This window comes from Aquarana catesbeiana, linkage group LG04 (assembly GCF_042186555.1).
Source record: "Aquarana catesbeiana isolate 2022-GZ linkage group LG04, ASM4218655v1, whole genome shotgun sequence".
Taxonomy (NCBI): domain Eukaryota; kingdom Metazoa; phylum Chordata; class Amphibia; order Anura; family Ranidae; genus Aquarana; species Aquarana catesbeiana.
The window spans coordinates 602,491,277-602,513,942 of record NC_133327.1 but is presented as its reverse complement, the minus strand read 5'-3'; the positions used below and the strand labels follow the sequence as shown (position 1 = coordinate 602,513,942).

General features: G+C 42.2%; 1 protein-coding gene across 1 annotated transcript in view; it reads left to right on the top strand.

The window, feature by feature from the left end:
• C1D (C1D nuclear receptor corepressor) overlaps positions 1-22,666 on the top strand; it is a 74,649-nt gene that overhangs the window by 33,366 nt on the left and 18,617 nt on the right. The window contains exons 3-4 of the mRNA XM_073628216.1: positions 1,151-1,217; positions 1,301-1,356. Of these exons, the coding sequence (XP_073484317.1) occupies positions 1,151-1,217; positions 1,301-1,356 (123 nt within the window). The remainder of the gene's footprint in view (positions 1-1,150; positions 1,218-1,300; positions 1,357-22,666) is intronic.

The window sequence follows — 22,666 nt, the reverse complement described above, 5'->3', positions numbered from 1 at the left end:
ACATGTCGTCACTTTCACACCTGCAAATAGTGTTTCCATATTTTTGTCCAACCCCTGTATATTAGAACCAGTATTGAACTCTCCTCCTGGAGAAACCCAAGGATTGCCTCTGATTGGATGCAGGTACTATTTCCACCCATTTCCACCCATCTCCCCCAACACAAGTTGAATAACAATTGCCTTTTTTGAGCTGATTGCCGCCGACTGGGGTAGAACCATGTTATGGCTGCCTTTACCTCCATGTTTTTCCATGTTATTGTGCAGGGTGTCCAAATAGAACTATGCTGTCTTTGTAAGGAAATGTATACTCAGAAGTATGGTTCCTCAGCTCTGCCAGCACAGAGCACTGGAGAGAAGTGCAGGAAGCCGCAATTTTGCTGAAGGTAAAAGCCATTTTAAAGAACCTGCAAGTAAAAATTGGCCACAAATCCTAACTTGCAAGAATAAAGGATTATAAAGTAATGCAAATTTGTGAGACCTCTTTTGGGCCCTAAATTTCTTTTACGTAAAGCTGTGCATGTCTTTAAGGTATTATTGGCCTCCATGCAGTGTGGGCAGGAGTTCTGTAGCCAGAAGGTAAATTAAACAGCATTTTACTGGAAGCTAGCAACATTGCTGAGGCATGAATATTGGCGCGGCCCGTATGGCTACCTCAGCGGTGTAGGCGATCGGTGTGCTGTAATGCTCTGGCTTTCATCTATTTATACACAAGTGTCTGACATATTCGGTTGTGCATACATACTCCACCCTGTGCCAGGCAGGCTCTCTTCAGCAGCCCACAGACTTTATTCACTCACAGGGCCAGTAAAGTCTCCCTGGCTCACACACGGCTTCAAGTGGACTGTGTGTTCCAGCTCTCGGGTTTGTGCTCAGCTCATTTCCTGTCTTTCCAGTGTTGACATATAGCATTCAACCACATCTGGCCTGCGGGATGTTATAGTAACAGCCTAGGCCTTAGCAAACCATCCGATTTGGGTGCAGGCAGTCACAACATTTATAAATAAATGCTTGTGTTATTCCAATAACTGGTTTCATGAGCTGCAGAGCAAAGCCACCTAAGCACCTTTTTAATAGCGCTGTTACTGTGAGGTTTTCATGAATATCGATTTCACTAAAATAACTGTTTTGTGTTTATCTTTTTTTTTCCCAGCAAGATCCAATTGAACAAGCAAAATTAGATTTGGTATCTGCATATACCCTGAGCTCCATGTTCTGGGGTAAGTAGAGCCAAAGTGTGGGTTCTAAAGGCAACATTTAATAGCAATCACAAGTAAACCTTTTCTTGTTTGTTCAATTCTAGTGTATCTGATCACTCAGGGAGTTAATCCCAAGGAGCATCCTGTGAAAGACGAACTGGTAAGGAAAACTGATTTTACTTGAAATGCTTGCAAAATGTATTACGTGTAATGTGATGCTGAATATTCCTTTAGGCGATCCCTGACAACTCGTCTCTTTAGGGAAGCCAATCCTGCCTCCACCTGAAAACTGCACTTTTACTTTCTTCTTCAACTCATCCCTCGCCGTAATTACTTTTTGTATCACTTGCCTCTCCCAGTAGAGTCGTTGAGCTGGCCAAACACTAGTAGATTTTCGATGACTTCACAAATGTTCGAAAGTACTTCAAAATTGTGTTTGCTTTTTAACATTTGATTTTGGAATTAATGGACTTTCCCAAATAAAAACCAAATCCATTCGTTGGATTTGCCATCCTGCTCCTATGGTCAAAAGCGAAAGTTGATTTAACTCCACTAACCATTAGAAAACCTTAACACAAAAAATTTCAAATGAGATTCTACTAGTGTATGGCTATCTTAAAATGATACTAAAGCCTTGGTTTTTTCATTTAAAAATAACAAACCTGTTATACTTACCTGCTCTATGTAGTAGCTTTGCACAAAGCAGCCCCGATCCTCCTTTTTTTGGGTCCCTCTTCGGCCCTTCTGGCCCCTTCCCCCTGCCAAGTGCTCCCACAGCAAGCAGCTTGGGAGGGGGCCGAGCTGCAGCTCTGTGTTTCCATTCAGACACAAAGTCGCGGCCCGGCCCCCTCTCTCTCCTCATTGGCTTATTGACTTTGATAGCAGCAGGAGGGAGTGGCGCTCTGCTGCTGCCTCAGCCAATCAGGAGGGAGGGTCCTGGCAAACTGAGTCTCTCCTGAACTTCACTGGATCCAGATGGGACTCGGGTAAGTATTGGGGGGGCTGAGGAGAGCTGCTGCACACACAAAGTATTTTATCCTAATGCAAAAAATGCCTTAAAGGAGAAGTCCAGCCAAAGCTCGACTGAAGTCCGCTCTCTGCTGATGTCACCAATTTCAGTCCAGGCGCCGCATCATCCCGACCACGGAGTCTGGATCCGAGAGGTGCCTGGACTGACACACGTCTCGGCCTCTCAGCGATCCGCTGAGAGGCTGAGACGACCGATCCGCCTCTCCATAGCCCAGCGCTCCAATGAGCGAGAAGGGAGAAGAGCAGAGAGCTGTGACTGACAGTCTACAGCTCTCTGCTCACGAAGCTCTGAAAACCAAGTGATCAGTGGTGTTCGATCACTTGGTTCTCAGTGTAGAGGCACCAGGGGACAGATGCAGCATCAGACCGATGCTGCATCCACCTAGGTAAGTTTTAATGGGGGGGGGGGAATCCTTTACTTCTCTTTTTAAGATAAAAAACCTTCTGCCTTTTAGAATCGCTTTAAGCTCTCATGAGCAGGGCCTTCCAAACCTTCTTGGATTTGGATTGTAACTGTTCTGTCTTTATATGGTAAAGCGTTTCACAAGTTGGCGGAGCTATATAAATCCTGTATAATAATAATAACAAAATATTTTAATATGTTATACTTCAGTGGCAAAAGTTAATGTCAGAGATCTGCAGTTATAGTTTCGACTAGCCTTCCCTATTTGTCCTGTTTCATTTAGACACCCCCTGTCTCCTTCAATACTGAGTTGTACTAAGGACCATTACTCAGCTCTGCCAGCACAGTGCTCTGCTGGGTGAGGGCTGTAAGCAACATGTTAGTTAATATAAAGAATACTGGATACTTTTAATTGCTGATAAAAGGGTAATACTAAAACATCTAACGCATTTCAGGGACAACACCAGTCCCCCTTCATCAGGGCACAGTACAGGATAAAACTTGGGAGGACTCAGAGAAACCAGTGACTTCACAGATATATATTCGAACCAGTATTGAACTCTCCTCATGGAGTAACAATCTGAGAACAGTTGCTGAGCCTCAATGGCGCTATGGTATTCTATCAGCCAGCACCTTTGGCTACCCAAATAGTGCCTCCGTCTGTTTGGATGCAGGTACTGTTCGGCTGACAATTTTCCACCCAATTTTGTTGAGTTGGGTGGTGTGTGTAAGGAGAGTTGTATTAAGGGGTGTGACTGTTACTTGGCTCTGCCACCATAGTGCTCTGCAGAGTGAAGGTTGGAAGAAAATTTTTCACTGTAATATAAAGGTATTTTATGACATTTCCTAGCACAAATCAGTCACAAATCTTAGCATATGGGAATACAGCACTATTAAGAGACAAAAAGGTTTGAGAATTCAATTGGACTCACAAAGGGTTATGCAAGTATTTCTTCCCTCAGTCTGGCAATCCTTAAAACGAAAGCTAACAATGCTGTTGTCTGCTTTGTTAAATGCCAATTACCTTGCTGTCGACCCTCTGGCATCAATACCTTTGAGTAATTGGGTAGGAACAAATATGCAAAATACAATTCAGATTTCCTTGCTTGTTTGGAGTAGTGGCTGGGAAAGTACTATAGCCAGTTTATCTGCAAGTTGAACCAGTCAACTTGCATTTTTTGGAAGGGGTGTGCAATGACAAAACCTGTAATTTTCTCATGACTATGTTCCTAGGTTTCTTTTCAGTGCTGTTACAGAAATGTCTCAATGACTATAGAGGTGTTGGAACTTGCATACCTACTGTAGCTAGCATTTGGCGGTGTCCTTTTTTTACATTTAGGTTTAGTGGTCCTTTAATCACATAATCTGGGGAATATGGGGGCTGCCATTGCTGGTCTGCTTCTATTAATGCTAGTTGTCTGGCTGTTCATTTTACTGCTACTTTCTGCAAGCCATGGCAAGTGGAATGCAGAGGGGCAGGAGGCTGACATATCTCGCCTCCCTCTGCATTTCTTTTGTTGCTTGCCTCGGGCAAGTGCTGAGAGCTGGAGACAGGTGCTCACTATCCACACAGCCATCTCCCTGCTAAGTGCATGGTTGGGATGCTGTGCATTGAGGGGGGGAAAATGCCCTTTCCAACATCACAGCTACTATTGCAGGGCATTGAGGAAGAGGGGACAAAATAGTGCATGTACTTTGTCCCATCAGGAACCGAATAAATAGAAAAAGTCATGATTCTTAATTGAACAATTAGTACAAGGTACATCCATGTCATTGTTTGCAAAAAATGCAGGACTTTATTTGAAAGCCAGTATACTTTGCAAATTAGGTGGCATAGATTAACTTTGTAATCATTTTTCAAATTTGTTAAATAATGACGGAAGTATATACTGCCTGCATGTTTTTGGCAACCTTTGCAGAGAGACTAATAAAGATGTTTACTTCTCTGCCATGTACCTTCCTGCAGCCAGAATTTCAAAGGTGGAACAAACCTTCTTGCTTTCTCTCTCCTTGCAATCCGTCATATGCAGTATTCCATACTTGTCAAATTTTACACGCATGCATGTATGTAAACATTTGTATGTGTATGTGTATATATATATATATATATATATATATATATATATATATATATATATATATATATATATATATATATATATATATATATATATACACATACACACAGTGGGGTTTATTTACTAAAGGCAACTCCACTTTGCACTGAAAGTGCAGTCACTGTAGATGCAAGGGGGCATGCAAGGAAAATAAAAAAACAGCATTTTAGCTTGCACATGATTGGATGATAAAATCAGCAGAGCTTCCCCTCATTTCAGATCTTCCGCTCAGATCTACAGCGACTGCACTTCCAAGTGCACTTTTAGTGCACTTTTAAGTGCAATTGCAGTACACTTGTAGTGCAAAGTGGATTTGCCTTTAGTAAATAACCCCCAGTATCTCACAAAAGTGTGTACACCCCTCACATTTTTGTAAATATTTTATATCTTTTCATGTGACAACACTGAAGAAATTACACTTTGCTACAATGTAAAGTAGTGAGTGTACAGCTTGTATAACAGTGTAAATTTGCTGTCCCCTCAAAATAACTCCACACACAACCATTAATGTTTAAACTGCTGTCAAGAAAAGTGAGTACACCCCTAAGTGAAAATGTCCAAATTGGGCCCAGTTAGCCATTTTTCCTCCCCAGTGTCATGTGACTCGTTAGTGTTACAAAGTCGCAGGTGTGTTAAATTTGGTGTTATCGCTCTCACTCTCTCATACTGGTCACTGGAAGTTCAACATGGCATCTCATGGCAAATAACTCTCTGAGGATCTGAAAAAAGAATTGTTGCCCTACATAAAATGGCCTAGAAGAAGATTGCTAAGACCCTGAAATTAAGCTGCAGCACGGTGGCCAAGACCATACAGCGGTTTAACAGGACAGGTTCCACTCAGAAAAGGCCTCGCCATGGTCAACCAAAGAAGTTGAGTGCATGTGCTCAGTGTCATATCCAGAAGTTGTCTTTGGGAAATAGACCTATAAGTGCTGCCAGCATTGCTGCAGAGGTTGAAGGGGTGGGGGGTCAGCCTGTCAGTGCTCAGATCATACACAGCACACTGCATTAAATTGGTCTGCATGGCTGTCATCCCAGAAGGAAGCCTCTTCCATGTGATATCATCATGGAGGAGTGGAAGAGGACTCCAGTGGCAACCTGTGAAGCTCTGGTGAACTCCATGCCCAAGAGGGTTAAGGCAGTGCTGGAAAATAATGGTGGCCACACAAAATATTGACAGTTTGGGCCCAATTCAGGCATTTTTACTTAGGGGTGTACTCACTTTTGTTACCAGCGGTTTAGACATTAATGGGTGTGAGTTATTTTGAGGGGACAGCAAATTCACACTATTATACAAGCTGTACACTCACTACTTTACATTGTAGCAAAGTGTCATTTCTTTAGTGTTGGCACATGAAAAGATATAATAAAATATTTACAAAAATGTGAAGGTGTACTCACTTTTGTGAGATACTGTGTGTGTGTGTGTGTGTGTGTGTGTGTGTGTGTGTGTGTGTGTGTGTATGTATATATATATATATACACACACACACACACACACACACACACACACACACACACACACACACTGGGAAAAATAATTATTTGATCCCCTGCAGATTTTGTAAGTTTGCCCACTTACAATCAAGGGTCTTTAATGTTTAGTATTTGTGTATTTTAAATGATAGAGACAGAATACCAACCAAAAATCCAGAAAAGCACATGATACAAATGTTATAAATTGAGTTCCAGTTCAGTGAGTAAAATAAATATTTGATCCCCAAGTAAAACATGACTTAGTACTTGGTGGAGAAACCCTTGTTGGCAAGCACAGAGGCAAGACGTTTCTTGTAGTTGGTGACCAGGTTTGCACACATCTCAGGAGGGATGTTGGTCCACTCTTCTTTATAGCTCTTCTCTAAATCCTTAAGGTTTTTTGGCTGTCTCTTGGCAACTTGAATTTTCAGCTTCCGTCATACATTTTCTATAGGATTAAGGTCTGGAGACTGACTATGCCACTCCATGACCTTAATGTGCTTCTTCTTGATCCACTCCTTTGTTGCCTTGGTGGTATGTTTTGGGTCATTGTCATGCTGGATGACCCATCCACGACCCATCTTCAGTGTCCTGGCTGAGGGAAGAAGGTTCTCAGTCAGTTTGTAACTTTAGCAGAGAAACGGCCCGAAAGCATCATGTTTACACCTCCGTGCTTGACTGTAGAGATGATGTTCTTAGGGCCATAGTCAGCATTTTTCTTCCTCCAAACACAGCAAGTCTCCCTCCTCAAGAAGGCATATGTGCAGTCATGCCAATAAACATCTAAAGGATTCAGAGAAGGAATGGGAGAAAGTGCTGTGGTCAGATGAGACCAAAATTGAGCTCTTTGACATTAAGTCAACTCGCTGTGTTTGGAGGAAGAAAAATGCTGACTATGACCCTAAGAACACCATCCCTACAGTCAAAAACGGAGGTGGAGACATGATGCTTTGGGGCTGTTTCTCTGCTAAACGTACAGACCGACTTTGCCGCATTGAGTGACCAGTAGACGGGGCCATGTATTGTAAAATCTTGGATGAGAACCTTCTTCCCTCAACCAGAACACTGAAGATGAGTCGCAGATGAGTCTTCCAGCATGACAATGACCCAAAACATGCCGCCAAAGCATTAAACTAGTGGCTCAAGAAGAAGCACATTAAGGTCATGGAGTGGCCTAGTCAGTTTCCAGACCTTAATCCTACAGAAAATGTATGAAGGGAGCTGAAACTTCGAGTTGCCAAGAGACCGCCAAAAAAACCTTAAGGATTTGGAGAAGATAAGTAAAGAAGAGTGGATCAAAATCCCTCCTGAGATGTGTGCAAACCTGGTTACTAACTACAAGAAACGTCTTACCTCTGTGCTTGCCAACAAGGGTTTCTCCATCAAGTACCAAGTCATGTTTTGCTTGGGCATCAAATACCTATTTTACTCACTGAACTGCAACCTAATTCATAGCATTAGCTTTATGTGTTTTTCTGGATTTTTGGTTGATATTCTGTCTCTATCGTTTAAAATACACCTATGAAAAATATTATAGACCCTTCATTTCTGTGTAAGTGGGCAAACTTACAAACTCTGCAGGGAATCAAATAATAATTTTCCCAACTGTGTATATACAATTCATTTTTTTTTATTTCATAGTTTGATGGTAGACAGGTGGCAATTCATAGACAAAAAACAAAACAAATACTTGAAGGACACATTTTTATGGGTCTTCTGCTTTACCTGTGAATTAATTGCCGTATTTATCGGTGTATAGCTCACACTTTTTCCCCCTGAAAATAGAGGGTAAACAGTGCCTGCGTGTTATATGCCGATATCATGTTTTACCAACAGGGGGCGGGGATCAGGCGGTCCACCCCAGGAGCCACCCATTGGGGGGGGGGTGTCATGCTGGTCGTCCCGCCTCTCCTGGCCCTGGGAAAGCGCTGCTTGCCTAGTCTACAGTTGAGAAAAAAATCACTTGCCAGCCCCTTCTCATACACCGCTCCTCCTGTGTCAGTGTCATTGTAAAACGAAGCTTTAAATATCTCAATAGCTCAGTTTATTTCTGGCTACTCTCCTCTTCCTCCTCCAAGTGTTACTTTAGATTGGAGGAGGAGACCAGTCACATGACCATCTATGTAACGTCAGAGGAGAGCAGTCATGTGACCAGGGGGGCATGTGTACTGGGGAGGGGGGCTGTATACTGGATGGGGGGCTGTATACTGTGCAGGGGGACTGTGTACTGTAAAGGGGACTGTGAAAACATTTTTTTCCTTAAACTTCCCTCTTAAAATTGGGGTGCGTGTTATACGCCGATAAATACGGTAAATGCTTTTTTAAGCTCTTCACAATTAAAGCAGTAGTTAAGTCTGCCAGAAAAAGTCATCCCACTGCAAGGTGAAGGCATGAAGTGCTAGTATGCATCATATGCTAATACATTATGAAAGACTTCCCTTAAAACTAAGCCCTCCGGCGACACGCTGTCACCGCTGATAGAGCTTCTATCTATAACTGGTCTTCCCTCTGGGTTTTGAGGCTCAGGCGGTTTGAATGGCCAAACCCTGATGACGTCATGGCACGGTGCTCTGGATTGTCGCCATACTCAGTAGGCCTTCAATTCAGAGCACTGTGCGCATGCGCTGGTGATGTCACCGGATGCAAGAAATAGAGAATATCTCCTAAATGGTGCCCATTTAGGAGATATTCATTGCACCTACAGGTAAGCTTTATGATAAGCAACCATGCATTGTTTACTACCACTTTAATACCACTTTAATACTACTTTACTATAGGATACAAGTTTTTTATGTTATCCCATACTAACTATTCCTAAAAATGGCCATAGGGTTGTGTTAAGTGTTAATTGATGGAAGCCAATAAAAAATAAAAAAAAGACACAAGTCCATCAAGTCCAACCTATGTGTGTGATTATATGTGAGTATTACCTTGTATATCCCTGTATGTTGTGGTCATTCAGGTGCTTATCTAATAGTTTCTTGAAACTATCGATGCTCCCCGCTGAGACCACCTCCTGTGGAAGGGAATTCCACATCCTTGCCGCTCTTACAGTAAAGAACGCTTGTAGTTTAAGGTTAAACCTCTTTTCTTCTATATTTAATGAGTGGCCACGTGTCTTGTTAAACTCCCTACCGCGAAAAAAGTTTTATCCCTATTGTGGGGTCACCAGTATGGTATTTGTAAATTGAAATCATATCCCCTCTCAAGCGTCTCTTCTCCAAAGAGCATAAGTTCAGTGCTCGCAACCTTTCCTCGTAACTAATATCCTCCAGACCCTTTATTAGCTTTGTTACCCTTCTTTGTACTCGCTCCATTTCCAGTACATCCTTCCTGAGCGCTGGTGCCCAGAACTGGACAGCATACTCTAGGTGAGGCCGGACCAGAGTCTTGTAGAGCGGGAGAATTATCGTTTTATCTCTGGAATCCCCTTTATAATGCATGCCAATATTCTGATTGCTTTGTTAGCAGCAGCTTGGCATTGCTTGCCATTGCTGAGCCTATCATCTACTAGGACCCACAGGTCCTTTTCCATCCTAGATTCCCCCAGAGGTTCTCCCAGCAGTGTATAGATTGCTTTCATATTTTTGCCACCCAAATGCATTATTTTACATTGTTCTACATTGAACCTCATTTGCCATGTAGTTGCCCACCTCATTAATTTGTTCAGATCTTTTTGCAAGGTTTCCACATCCTGCAGAGAAGTTATTGCCCTGTTTAGCTTAGTACTGTCCGCAAATACAGAGATTGAACTGTTTATCCCATCCTCCAGGTCGTTTATGAACAAATTAAACCGGATTGGTCCCAGCACAGAACCCTGGGGGACCTCCCCATTATACTCCCCATTTATCACCACCCTCTGAACTAAGTCAATCTCTTTTAACAGGAAATATTTCTGGTCTTTCTGCACTTCCCGTTTCCCCATTGTCTTAAAGGGGGAAACCTAGGGAATCTGAGTACACACCTAAGGCAGCTTTCCAGGACATTTTCGTTTTGGCTACGCCAAATGATTCCTCACAGCCTGGCTTAAAGATGGTGCATCGGGTACAAGACTCGTCTTTCCCCACTGCCTTTTCTTTTCTGAATATTTAGCTGCTGAACGAAAAGTAGGTGCCCTGCTTCAGGCCGAGATCGAGATCCCACCCCACAGGGAGGCAGATCCCAGAATTATGATACTGTTGATGTAGCATCTCGCAGGGACTCCCAATCCTCCCCTTAAGATGGTATGGAACTGCAAAACAAAATTATTACCAGAAATACCCCTGCGCACACCTTTTGTGATTTCAAAAACTGAATAAAAAAGTCAAAATAAATTCATGAAAATGTGCTGCTGCCACAGGAGTGTACCACACACTCCTTAATATTAAAAAACAAAAAGATTCAGCACTGCACTATAACCATTAGTGTATTGTCAAACTCCAAAATAAAGTCCAAAGAATGAAGAAAAAAAGTCCATGTGTTGTGTCACTTTATTCTTATTCCTTTTTTCTTCTTTCTTCTGTGAGATTGACACACTATGTGCTGCACACACCACCACCATTAGCAGCTCACCTCGCTCTTTGACCTATGATCAATAGATCACGTGGGCCTGTCCCTTTAACCACTTCCGGACCGCCCACCGTCGTTATACGTCGGCTGTTTGAAGAGGATTATCGTTGTTATGGCAGCAGCTAGCTGGCATAACCCCTGGTATCCTCTTCTTCAGTAAGTGGTCTGGTTTAAGATACAAGTGATCTCTGCCGCAATCCGGTGCCCTCCGCCGCTTACCATAGCCGTTGGCAGCGGCGGAGGCAAAATCTGATCCTTTCTGTGGCCTGACATGGAGACGAGTGAGGGGAAGATGGCCCCCACCCGTCTCCATATCATTGCAGGGTGGAAGCGACGTCAAAACATCACTTCTGCCCTTAGCTCTTAACTGCTTGCCGACCGCTGCATGTAGATCTAAGTTGACACAATGGCACGGACAGGCAAATGAGCGTACCATTGCGTGCCCGCCGCCGCGAGCTCCATGTGATCGCGGGTCCCACAGACTCTATGTTCTTGGGGATACCTGCGATCGTCTCACGTATGAGGAAGAACGGGGAAATGCTGATGTAAACAAGAATTTCCCCATTCTGCCTAGTGACAGGATCGCCGCCATTACTAGTAAAAAAGTTATTAATAAAAATGCCATAAAACTATCCCCTGTTTTGTAGACGCTATAACTTTTTGCGCAAACCAATCAATAAACTAAAATTGGGATTTTTTTTTTTTTTTTTTACCAAAAATATGTAGAAGAATACGTATCGGCCTAAACTAAGGAAAAAAATAATTTTTCATATATTTGGGGATATTTATTATAGCAAAAAGTAAAAAAATAATGCGTTTTTTTTTTTTTTTTAAATTGTTTTTTGTTTATAGCGCCAAAAATAAAAACCGCAGAGGTGATCAAATACCACCAAAAGAAAGCTCTATTTGTGGGGAAAAAAATATGTCAATTTTGTTTGGGAGCCATGTCGCATGACCGCGCAATTGTCAGTTAAAGCGATGCAGTGCCGAATCGCAAATAGTGCTCTGGTCTTTGGCCAGCCGAATGGTCTGGGGCTTAAGTGGTTAAAGGGCCATTTTTTTTTTCTTCATTTTTTTTAAATGACAAATATTTAAAGTTTTTTTATTTTTTTTTATTGCATTTTAGTGTAAATATGAGATCTGAGGTCTTTTTGTCCCCAGATCTCATATTTAAGAGGTCCTGTCATGCTTTTTTTCTATTACAAGGGATGTTTACATGAGTAGCGCCCCCATATGAAAACGGCGTTCAAACCACACATGTGAGGCATCACTGAGATCGTTATGCCCCGTACACACGGTCGGACTTTGTTCGGACATTCTGACAACAAAATCCTAGGATTTTTTCCGACGGATGTTGGCTCAAACTTGTCTTGCATACACACGGTCACACAAAGTTGTCGGCAAATCCGATCGTTCTAAACGCGGTGACGTAAAACACGTACGTCGGGACTATAAATGGGGCAGTGGCCAATAGCTTTCATCTCTTTATTTATTCTGAGCATGCGTGGCACTTTGTCTGTCGGATTTGTGTACACACGATCGGAATTTCCGACAACGCATTTTGTTGTCGGAAAATTTTATATCCTGCTCTCAAACTTTGTGTGTCGAAAATCCGATGGAAAATGTGTGATGGAGCCTACACACGGTCGGAATTTCCGACAACAAGGTCCTATCACACATTTTCCGTCGGAAAATACGATCGTGTGTACGGGGCATTAGAGCGAGAGCAATAATTATAGCCCTAGACCTCCCCTGTAACTTAAAACATGCAACCTGTCGATTTTTTTAAACGTCGCCTATGGAGATTTTTAAGGGTAAATGTTTGTCGCCATTCCACGAGTGGGCACAATTTTGAAGCAGGACATGTAGGGTATCAATTTACTCGGCGTAACATTATCTTTCACAATATAAAAAAATCGGGCTAACTTTACTGTTGTCTTATTTTTTTAATTAAAAAAATTGTATTTTTTCCAAAAAAAGTGTGCTTGTAAGACCGCTGCGCAAATACGGTGTGGCAGAAAGTATTGCAACGACTGCCATTTTATTCTCTAGAGTGTTAGAAAAAAAAATTATAATGTTTGGGGGTTCTAAGTAATTTTCTAGCAAAAAAACCTGTTTTTAACTTGTAAACAACAAATCTCAAAAAGAGGCTCGGTCCTTAAGTGGTTAAGGCATGTAATCAGACGTACCAAATGGTTATGCTAAGGGTGTCAAACTCAATTTCATCGTGGACTGCATCAGCATTATGTTTACCCTCAAAGGGCCATTGGTATCTGTAAGACTATATAAATGTATCTATTCTTTATCATAATAAATAATTGCCTCTGTATTCGATTTACTATTGGTGTGCAACTCTCCTTTTAAACTGCTATAAAATAGTTTTATTCTCATAATATTTATAAGCAGATGTCCAGAACACCCTCCCTCTTACATTAAACCTCCCCCATCAGAAGTTAAGGGATCCCTATCCTCCCTTACATCACATTGCACCCCTTTTACCTTGTGCTGCTGCTGGGAAGAAGCTGGGGACAGAGCTGGGAAGCAGAAAGTGCAGGGCCTGGGGGAGGACTAGAGGGAGTGAGCTGTTGGAGTTTGCTTAATGCTGAGACCAGGGGAGGCCGAAGGTGAGGGGATGCTGCAGCTGCACAGAGAGGTGCAGGATCTGTAGGAGGAGTTCTGTCCTCTCTGCTGCCAACTACCGAGATGTGGGGCAGAGACGAGGGGAGTGCTGCAGAAAAGGTGCGAGGGCCACATTAAATGGCCTGGGGGCATCATACTGTAGGTAGACGCTGCAGCTTGTGGATAATATGCCATTCACTATACACATTTCTTCAGTATTGTCCCCTTAAGTGCTGAGTTCTGCTCAGTACTGCTGACATCAATCCTTAGTGTTCTCTTACACTCCACCAACGCCAGTCCTTATGGCTTGTGTCACGTCTGGTGACATCTTGCGTAAGAGGCGGAGTCTGTGACATAAGACCTCTTCCTTGGGCAGTTGGGCAGAAAAGAAAGCAGAGGATTGAGGTGAGCAGTACTGAGAAGAATGCAGCACTTAAGGGCACAGTATTAAAGAAATGCTTATAGCGAATGGCATGTTATTTACCAGCTTCAGCCTCTATCTTTGATGCCCCCTGTGGTGATCTGAACAAAAATATATATGCAAGTGAGCTGTGGTGCACGAGTTTCTGTGTACTTTTTATTGTGAGTGTGTTCTTTATCTTTGGTTTTTAATGGATTTGTGGTTTAATATGAAAAGCGCTATGATTGTCTATATGCTTAACTTCTGAGCATTATCTCTGGGGAGCACTCATGCAGTCTAATTGGATCAAGAGAAGAGCATAACCGTTTGGTACATCTGATTACATCCCTTAGGGACAGATGACCTATTGATCATAGGTCTAAGAGCGAGGTGAGCTGCTAATGGTGGTGGTGGTATGTGCAGCACATAGTGTGCCAATCTAATGGAAGAAAAAAAAAAAAAAAAAAAGAAGTTGAGGATAATTATTAAAGGCGAAGTACAGCCAAAGTTCATTTGGCTGTACTTCTCCTGTGGATCAAAGGAGTGCAGTTCGTTATGCACTCCTGCGACCCAATTTCAGCAGACAGCGGCTGACGTCACAGAGCTGGTCCAGGTTTGGGCAAGATTGCGACAATCGAGTCGGGATCTGCCCACATCCCTGGACCGGCACCCCTCTCAGTGAGGCGCTGAGAGACTGAGCCGGCCGTTTCCAACCCTCCACAGCCCAGCGCACCAGTGGGGGGGGGGGGGGGGGCAGAGCAGGGAGCGGTGACTGACACCAGCTCTCTGCACAGGGATCGGCGGTGTTTGATCGCTCAGTTCTCACCCTTAGAGCCGACGGGGGACAGATGCAGCATTGGACTGATGCTGCATCCACCTAGGTAGGTATGATTCTTATAAAGGTAAATATGATTCTTAAAGGTAGGTATTAGGTAAGTATGTTTCTTAAAAGAGAAGTATGGCTTTTTTTTAATGGGTTTTTTTTTTTTTGTGACACAACACGTGGACTTCTTGTTTTTCTCTCTATTATGTAGACTTTATTTTGGAGTTTCACAGTATACTGATGGTGCAGTGCTGAATCTTTTTGCTTTTCAATATGGGATGGAAGTGTGTCCCATGACTTCTGGCTGCATGTCTGGTTTATTGGAGGTATTTCTTCTACTTCTCCCACCCCTTGCCCAGGTTCCAGAAAGGAGAGCACAGGTATTGTTAGAGACAGGGTTTTTGTACTTTGAACCACTGTAAGGCCTCTTGCTCACTGCTTCTTGAAAATACAGCCCGTTTATTGTAATGTGCCTATGCACACAGGCACGTAAACAAGCATTGTGCATTATACAAACAAAAAATGGGGTTAGGTGGCGCTACCTAAAAATTAAATAAATAAATTAAAACACCCTCGAGGTAACCCCAATCCGGGGTAGTCCAAAATGTGACCAATATGGGAACTGTTGTTATACATATATATTGTTTTTTCCATTTATACACTGACTTGCACAGTTTTTGTGTTTTATATCTATCACATTTAATACTGGTTTGGTTTATCCACATATACTTTCCTTGTACGTTAGAAGTAATTGGTATGAGTACTTATATGCACGTTTTGGTATCTTTGTAACTGGTGGTCACTCTTAGTTGCACACGTATATAAATACAAACGTTATCTTATGTTGATCTTCTATATATGCACTTTGCCAGTTAATAGGAAACACTAACTCACATTTTGGGCTACCCCGGATTGGGGTTACCTTGAGGGTGTTTTAATTTATTTATTTAATTATTTTTAGGTAGCGCCACCTAACCCCATTTTTTGTTTGTATACTATCCTGAGCCCCCTCTGGGGAGTCTCATCAGGGGAGGCAGCAACCTTCTTTCCGTTATCCTAAGCGCGGCTTTTTCCTTTAAAGCATTGTGCATTCTTTCAGTAAAAAAAAAGAAAAATATGCTTTTTTGGTCATTAATTTATGCCTCATGCGTGCAAATGCCAATTTACTATTGCGCTGAACAAGAACGCGAGAATACATTTTCACGCATTTGCACAAAAATGCACGAGGGCGCGTGAAAATGTGCGAACGCATATACGTGAAAATGCGTGTAAATATGCGCAAATACATACCAAAAAAAAGACTGGAAAAAGTAGATGCTCAAACATGGGTATCGTATGCAAGAGGCCTAACAGCCCTCTCCATCTTTGTTTTCCCTGTGTGGTGTTGGGTAGCTCAGACTTTCTGTAGTACAGTGCAGAAGAAACACTCTTTTTGATCTTGTTATCAATATTCCTTAAAAAGATAAAAAGAAGAAGCTTGTGGAAACCACTGGTATGTGGCAATCTTCCTCAGAGCCTCAGCCTCAGTACTCCTTCGAAAACACGTCAGCCAGCAGCAGTTCTGGCGTCCTCCCCTCTACTTCCTGGAGGCTGTTGGCTTTAGGACTAATTGCCACAAACCAGTGGTTTCTACAAGCTTTTATTCACCACATGTTTGGGAGTAGTATTTTATTGTGTTTTTTTTATTATTAAATTATCTTGGTAAAAATGCACAAGACTGGTGCGCCCTCTTCTTTTTGTTTTTATGTTTTTTTTGTGCCTACTAGGATATAATAATAATAATAATAATATCCAGGAAGGCAGCAAGATCAAAGACACTTTCCCTTGAGTTATTGATCACCTGGCCATCACACTAATGCTTAGGAGTGTTTGTTTGCTATTACTATCAATATTCCTGACCTGCGATTGACTCGTACAGTATACTTTTATTTTCAATATTTTAGGATAAATGTGGATGGTTTCAGAGTTGCAGATGGTGAAAAAAAAACAAAGTGGTCCCTTGTGTGTAATTCTTCTTATAATGCCTCTTTTTATTACCATATGTTTTGGAAAGTAGTATTTGAGTATGTTTTATCTTGTTTAAAAATGTGGTATACTTTGGAGTTCTGCTTTTTTATGGATAGACTTTATTTGCTTTACTAATTAATGACATGTCTATCATTTCCCATTCTATTGGTTATTGAACGGTTCTAACGGTTGCCTTTTAATTATGTAACTCTCAGTTTGCTTTGACAATGTAGGAGTTTACCAGATGTTAAGGTAGAAGTTGGCATGTGTGATTAAATATGTGTGGTGTGTATATACATTTTTCCCCTTTTATGTGAGTGTTATATGCTTTGAAGCATTGCAAGTGAAAGGGAGAGCTATCGCTTAGTGCAGCTGTGAGTGTAAATTATACAGCTGTAGTCTGTAACGTTAGATTTTATACTCTTTGTAACAGTATATATCTTGTACAAGTTACAGGAATTAGAACTTCGCAAGCAACAGCGCTATCCATCATTTTTACAGAGAGAAACCATGACAAATAAAATAATTAGAACAGCCAGATTTTGCACATAGCAAGAGACCAGAGATTAGGACTTAAGCTGGTGGACTTTGGAACGTTTCCTTCAGCTCCAAGATTTGCAGTTGGCTGGTGGCTTCCTTCTGTGAGCTGACCTTTTTTAAGTGATGATTATATATGACTGTAGCACAGCGTTGTAGACGGCAGACTGGAGCTACAGGAGGCATATCAAAAGGCCTGAGTGCAGAGATAATGAACTTGTCTGAAGCTGTGAGACTTCAGCGTGATTCATTTATCCCATATTGTATTTAGTCACCAGAAAGTTTTTTTCTTTTTGCTTAGGGCTTGAAAAAGAGTTGTCTGTTCAACTTTGCGTGCCCCATAAATACTTAGCATTATAATTATAGCTTGGTATGTAAAAGGGCAATATACATACATACACTATTAATGAGGACTGAGTATCAGTAATCAGTGCCTTGCAAAAGTATTCACCCCCCTTGGCTTTTTACCTATTTTGTTACATTACAGCCTTTAGTTCAATGTTTTTTTTAATCTGAATTATGTGATGGATCACAACACAATAGTCTAAGTTGGTGAAGTAAAATTGGAAAAATATATACATAAAACTATTTTTCAGAAATAAAAAACTGATAATTGGCATGTGCGTATGTATTCACCCCCTTTGTTATGAAGCCCATAAAAAGCTCTGGTGCAACCAGTTACTTTCAGAAGTCACATAATTAGTGAAATGATGTCCACCTGTGTGCAATCTAAGTGTCACATGATCTGTCATTACAAATTCACACCTTTTTTGAAAGGTCCCAGAGGCTGCAACACCTAAGCAAGAGGCACCACTAACCAAACACTGCCATGAAGACCAAGGAACGCTCCAAACAAGTAAGGGACAATCTTGTTGAGAAGTACAAGTCAGGGTTAGGTTATAAAAAAATATCCAAATCTTTGATGATCCCTAGGAGCACCATCAAATCTATCATAACCAAATGGAAAGAATATGGCACAACAGCAAACCTGCCAAGAGACGGCTGCACACCAAAACTCACGGACCGGCAAGGAGGGCATTAATCAGAGAGGCAGCACAGAGACCTAAGGTAACCCTGGAGGAGCCGCAGAGTTCCACAGCAGAGACTGGAGTAACATAGGAACGACAATAAGCCGTACACTCCATAGAGTTGGGCTTTATGGCAGAGTGGCCAGAAGAAATCCATTACTTTCAGCAAAAACAAAATGGCACGTTTTGGGTTTGCGAAAAGGCATGTGGGAGACTCACAAAATGTATGGAGGAAGGTGCTCTGGTCTGAGTCTGCAATTGAACTTTTTGGCCATCAAAGAAAACGCTATGTCTGGCGCAAACCGAACACATTACATCACCCAAAGAACACCATCCCCACAGTGAAACATGGTGGTGGCAGCATCATGCTGTGGAGATGTTTTTCAGCAGTCAGGACTGGGAAACTGGTAAGAGTTGAGGGAAAGATGGATGGTGCTAAATACACTAATATTCTTGCGCAAAACCTGTACCAACCTGTGTGTGATTTGAGGCTAAGACAGAGGTTCACCTTCCAGCAGGACAATGACCCCAAACACACTGCTAAAGCAACACTTGAGTGGTTTAAGGGGAAACATGTAAATGTGTTGGAGTGGCCTAGTCAAAGCCCAGACCTCAATCCAATAGAAAATCTGTGGTCAGACGTAAGGATTGCTGTTCACAAGTGCAAACCATCCAACTTAAAGGAGCTGGAGTAGTTTTGCAAGGAGGAATGGACAAAAATCCCAGTAGTAAGATGTGGCAAGCTCATAGAGACTTATCCAAAGCGACTTGGAGCTGTGATAGCTGCAAAAGGTGGCTCTACAAAGTATTGACTTTAGGGGGTGAATAGTTATGCACATTGACTTTTTCTGTTATTTTGTCCTATTTGTTGTTTGCTTCACAATAAAAAAAACAATCCATGTTAATTCCAGGTTGTGAGGCAACGAAAAATGCCAAGGGGGGTGAATACTTTTGCAAGGCACTGTATGTTTTCATTCTAAATACATACAGGCAGTCCCCGAGTTACAAACATCTGACTTACATACGGCTCGTACTTAACCGCTTCCGGACCGCCCACCACATATAAACTGCGGGAGGGCGCCCCGACTCCGCAAAATCATATACCTGTACGTGTAATCTGGTGCAGCATTGCAAAGAAACCAATTGGCAAGTTTTTTGTCAAAGCTTAATTGAACAAGCTGAAGTCAAAAGCTGATTGGCTACCATGCACAGCTGCACCAGGTTTTGCACTCTCCAGTTTTAGTATATCAACCTCATTGAGTCTACAGGACAGGAAGTGAAGTGAAGGGAAATCACAAAAATTACAGCAAATTTAAATTGCTGATTAATAATGTAAATTAATTTAGCAAAATTAATATACATTAATGGCTAGACACCTTTACCATTATTTTAACTACTTGCGGACCGCCCGCCGTCATTATACGGCAGCTGTTTGACGTTGACTACTGGGGTTATGGCAGCGATAGCCCGGTATCTTTTTAAACAGCGCCGGCCGCTTTCAGATAAAATTGGTCTCTGTGGCGGATTCTCCGCGAGATCACTTATCCCGCCACTCCCCAGTGGTCTCCGCTGCTTACCGGAGACAATCGGGTCCTTTCCCCTCTGAGGCATGGATTTGAGCAAGGGATAGATGGCCCCCACTTGGCTCGTCAAACGTCACTTCCCAATGGTCTTAAAGGGGAAATTTTTTTTTTAATTGAAAAAAAAAAAAAGACTTTATTAATTTTTTAATGCTTTTAAGTGTAAATGTGCGATCTTAGGTGTTTTTGACCCCACATATTACATTACAGAGGTCCTGTCATGCTTTTTTTTTCTATTACAAGGGATGTTTACATTCCTTGTAATAGGAATAAAAGTGACCCAAATAAAAAAAAAAAAAGTTAAAACAAATAAGAAAAAATATTTAAAGCACCCCGTCCCACCGAGCTCGCATGCAGAAGTGAACGCATAAGTAAGTCACGCCTGCATATGAAAATGGTGTTCATTCCACACATGTGAGGTATCACCACGATCATTAGAGCGAGAGCAATAATTAAAAAAAAAAAGACCTCCTCTGTACCTCAAAACTGATAACCTGTAGAAATGTTTAAATGTCGCCTATGGAGATTTGTACTGTTGTCTTATTTTTTTAATTCAAAAAAGTGTATTTTTTCCCAAAAAATTGCGCTTGTAAGACCGCTGCGCAAATACGGCGTGACAAAGTATTGCAACAACTGCCATTTTATTCTCTAGGGTATCTGAAAAAAAATATAATGTTTGGGGGTTCTAAGTAATTTCTAGCAAAAAAAAATTATTTTAACTTGCTAAACAACAAGTTTGAAAAATAGGCCTGATCCCTAAAGTGTTTGTTAACCCGAACAAAAAAAAATCTGATCTTGTTCCCTTAAAGCATGTTATACAGCACAGCGCTTGTGCTGTGTAATTTGGCCCCCCTGTATGCCCTAAAATTCCCTTGCTAATCCTGCCTAGCTATACCCTCCCCTCTGCAAACAGACCACGATAATCATGACATTGTGGTCTGTTTGTGTGATTCTGTCAGTTGCAGTTCTCCTGTCTGCAGCTCTCCCTGTGTCTGTGTCCTCTGTCCTCCTCCCCCCTCCCCTCCCTGCTCGTACCTGCGCCTGCCCCTCCCTGCTCCTGCTGATTGCAAATCTGCTATTAAATGGTGCCATCCGCTCTGTACCATTATAAGAAGTTTCCCTGTGCCTGTCTTCTGTAAAAAAAAAAAAAAAAATCTGCCCCATTGTACCTGTATGAACTCTGCTCCCACAGCTTAGCTGACCCGCGGCTCTCTCTCCTCCTCCCCGGCTGACGTCAGCGGGAGCGCTCGGCCCCGCCCACTGCAGCTGTGAGCCGGAGAGAGGAGGAGGAGGAGGAGGAGGAGAAGAGGAGGAGGAATCAGCTGTGCACTCTGAGTGGAGCTCATACATGTACATTCGGGTAGTTTTTTTTTTTTTACAGAACACAGGGAAACCTCTTATGCCCCGTACACACGGTCGGACTTTGTTCGGACATTCCGACAACAAAATCCTAGGATTTTTTCCGACGGATGTTGGCTCAAACTTGTCTTGCATACACACGGTCACACAAAGTTGTCGGAAAATCCGATCGTTCTAAACGCGGTGACGTAAAACACGTACGTCGGGACTATAAACGGGGCAGTGGCCAATAGCTTTCATCTCTTTATTTATTCTGAGCATGTGTGGCACTTTGTCCGTCGGATTTGTGTACACACGATCGGAATTTCCGACAACGGATTTTGTTGTCGGAAAATTTTATCTCCTGCTGTCCAACTTTGTGTGTCGAAAATCCGATGGAAAATGTCCGATGGAGCCCACACACGGTCGGAATTTCCGACAACACGCTCCGATCGGACATTTTCCATCGGAAAATCCGACCGTGTGTACGGGGCATTATAGTGGTATAGAGCGGATGGCAGCTTTAAGTCAAAGTGGGTTAACAACCACTTTAAGTGGTTAAATCGGAAATGTTACATGTAGGATATAGGGGGCACCATACCTGCCCATGATGCCAACTTTGAAGTACAGACTCATTCCCCTCACTTCCTCCTTCCATGTGACTTTGGATATTTCAATTAGAGAGAAGCAAACAACTTCCGGTGCTCTCTTTTCAATTGCACTGTGAGCTCTGTAATAATACATATCATCAATTTAAAATTTATGAGCTGAAAAAAAAGTTATTTTAAACTTTTACCAAAAGCATTCTAATTTTAATTTGTGATCAGGGCATACAAGTTCATTTGGAATTTAGCAACTAGTGAGTCAAATTTAGTAGCGTGTCCTTACAGCACACTGACTGGAACACGAGAAAGTACAATATCTAGGTACCAGCTGTTATATTATAGTTTTATGTCTACTCAACTTCTGGTATTTGTCTAAAGTTTACATCTTGCAGCATTCCATCAGAATGATAATGAGTTGGCCTCGCCTACCATGCAGCATATAATAATGTTGATCAACTCTGCTTTTATAGTACAGTATAACACAGTGGTGTCACAGTAGTTAAAGAGATATTAAACCCAAAGCAAACATTTATTATATTGCAGTTCACCAATTCTTAGTTGTGATGGCTGCATTTTACCTGGCTATCCTTCCAGTAAGACCCATTTCACACTGGGGTGGTGCAGGCGTTAGTGGTAAAGCGCTGCTACTTTTAGTGGCGCTTTACTGCTGCTATAGCTGCGCTATTTGCCCGCTAGCGGGCACTTTAACCCCCCTAGCAGCTGAAGAAAGGGTTAATAGCGCCCGTGTTGCGGTGCTGCCGAAGTGCTTTGCAGGCACTTTAGCAGCGTTGCCCATTTATTCCAATGGGCAGGGGCGGTGCGGGAGCGGTATATACACCGGACCCGCAGATGCTGCTTGCAGGACTTTTTTTCCCCATCTTGCAAGCGCACCACCCCAGTGTGACAGTGTTTTCACACTGGGGAGGCATGAGAGGCACCTTTATAGGCGCTATTTTTAGC